This window comes from Wasmannia auropunctata, unplaced genomic scaffold (assembly GCF_000956235.1).
Source record: "Wasmannia auropunctata unplaced genomic scaffold, wasmannia.A_1.0 LD336085.1, whole genome shotgun sequence".
Taxonomy (NCBI): Eukaryota; Metazoa; Arthropoda; class Insecta; order Hymenoptera; family Formicidae; genus Wasmannia; species Wasmannia auropunctata.
In genome coordinates this window covers 182,168-184,543 of record NW_012026805.1, presented here as the reverse complement: position 1 = coordinate 184,543, position 2,376 = coordinate 182,168, and the positions used below count along the sequence as shown (strand labels likewise).

Below are 2,376 nucleotides of genomic sequence, written 5' to 3'. Positions count from 1 at the left end.
TATTTGCTTAGCCTGTTTCCCAGGCAAAATTAATTGTCCTTTCTGCACTTGCTGCTGGATTACACTCTGCTGCTGTTGCAACTGCCTCTGCCACTCAGCTAACTGCATTTGCTCTTGATGCAATTTTGCCTTCAATTGATCTTGCTCCTTGCGTCTATGATTTAAAATTTGTTGTTACTCGAGCCATTGTTCCTGGGCCTTCCGCCACTGCTGCTTCTCGCTGCCCTCTTCCGAATCCGACATCTTTAACCTTCTTACTTACAGCCGCCTTGGTCGTAAGTCGATTGTCTTTTATAAAATTTGCTGCACACACTAGTCTTGATTAATCCTCGTCGCCAATATGTAATGTCTTCGGGTAATAATGAGAGGCAGGATACAAAACTATAAGTTTATTATATAACTTAAACGAAAAAAGCTCTACAGAGTGGTTACTTATGAATGCTTAGATAAAAAGCCATGACGAAAAGACACAGGAAGGAACGCGCGCGCCCTCACGCTCTAGTAACTAAATTAAAATTAATACTCAAAATAACTAGCTAATAACACTACACTGACACTCTACTCAACATCTATCGATCTGTTTTCCGCGGCTCTATTGAATATGGGTGCTTTGTCTTCCGTTTTACGGGTAATAAAACCGCTTTAGGCCTGTTCTACAATACGTCATATGTCGGATCGTAAACCGTAAGTCGTAAGAATTGACCAATCACAGTTGAATGTAAGAAGAATATTCGATTGTAATTGGTTAAATCTTACGGCTTACGGCTAGACCCGACATACGACGTATTGTAGAACGGGCCTTATTAAAGCTTGAAAGGCAGCAATACCGCTCCATCAGAATTGACTTAGGATACAGAATTTCCACACCTATAAATGTTATGCTCGCAGAAGCGAAAGAACATCCACTCTCTGTAAGATTCACTTACCTCACGGATAAATATCTATATAAACAATACTCTCAGAGATTCAGTATTGTCTTACGCAGTTTGCGACGCCTAGACAAATCCGCTTATTCGGACACACTCAAGGACAAAGCTCGAAAGCACATCTTAGTTTATGACAGATACTGCGCCACAAGACATACTAAAGAAAATGTTTACCGCTCAATATTCTTGCCCGCTTTTGGCAACAGCTATGAACTCTCCATTTACAGCAAAGATTATATATCTATATCAAGCATAGATAAAGACACCCACCCGGGAGTGGTACAATCTAAATTCACAGAATTCTTTGAGGACTTTCCCAACGAGGCTACTGCGTTCTACACGGATGGTTCCAAACTAGACACACACTCTTCAGTAGGAGCAAGCATATACTCTCCAAGCTACAACTTTATTGCATGCTACAAGCTTCCCTCTTCTTCTTCCATCTTTTCGGCTGAAGCTTGGGCTATAATGCACGCTATCATCTCGACTAAAGATTTAAATATCACTGAAGCCATCATTTTTACAGACTCTAGAAGCGTTCTCACCGCTATCGCCTCATCGGACTATAAACAAGGCAACTACATCATACACCGAAACAAACAAAGTCTTATCACTGCAGATTCTGAAGGAAGAAACATCACTCTCTGCTGGATCCCATCGCACAAGGGGATCCCAGGAAACGAAAGCGCGGATCGCCTCGCCAGGCTGGCCGCAACCAATGGCACCAGGCCTCCTTTTTTCGACACTCCTCACACGGATCTGCAAGCTAAAGCTCACCGTCAAGTGACCTTCAAACAATACCTTGATGAGGCATTCCTTGTCAAAGGCATTCAATACTCAGAGCTGTACCTCAATGATTCACCTAAGCCTTGGTTCCACAATAAAGGTCTTAATAGAGAGGAAATAGTCTGCGTTTCCCGCATTCGAAGTAACCACTACAACCTGAATTACAGCCTTTTTACGAAAAAGATTATCGACTCTCCAGAATGTCCATGCGGCGATACAAGGCAAGATGTCAATCATATTGTATTTTACTGTTAGCTCTGCATCCATAAGTCTGCCAAGCTCAGAGCATTCATAAAGAAGAATTTCCCCACATTCACGATCGACTTATTTCCTATGCTTAAGTACCCTTCTCCTAGATTCTGCACTCTCTTGTCCTCCTACTTCAAATTCCTTGAGATCATGATATGATCCCTTAGTGACTTTCTCCTTTACAATATTGTTGCATCTGTTTCGCCCCTCCGGATTTGCTCCCGTTGGACGGCGAGTACACTCAGTTCAGGCTGTATAGCCACAGTTAACCAGTAGGTCCACTTAGAGTCCTAGATTATCAGAGAAGCGCGACCGGTGTTACGAGTCCTGATTGGACTTGCAAATGGCCAATCATAAGCTTGATTTATCGGTATTATAAATGGCTGTCGAATAAATCAATCTTATGATTGGCCAA

General features: G+C 42.3%; 1 protein-coding gene across 1 annotated transcript in view; it reads right to left on the bottom strand.

Moving 5' to 3' along the window:
* The window catches only part of LOC105448526, a 3,103-nt gene extending 2,860 nt beyond the window's left edge, over positions 1–243 (bottom strand). The window contains exons 1-2 of the mRNA XM_011687172.1: positions 209–243; positions 8–154 (exon numbers count right to left, since the gene is read on the bottom strand). Coding sequence (XP_011685474.1) covers positions 8–154; positions 209–243 — 182 coding nt within the window. The remainder of the gene's footprint in view (positions 1–7; positions 155–208) is intronic.
* Positions 244–2,376: the final 2,133 nt, after the last annotated feature.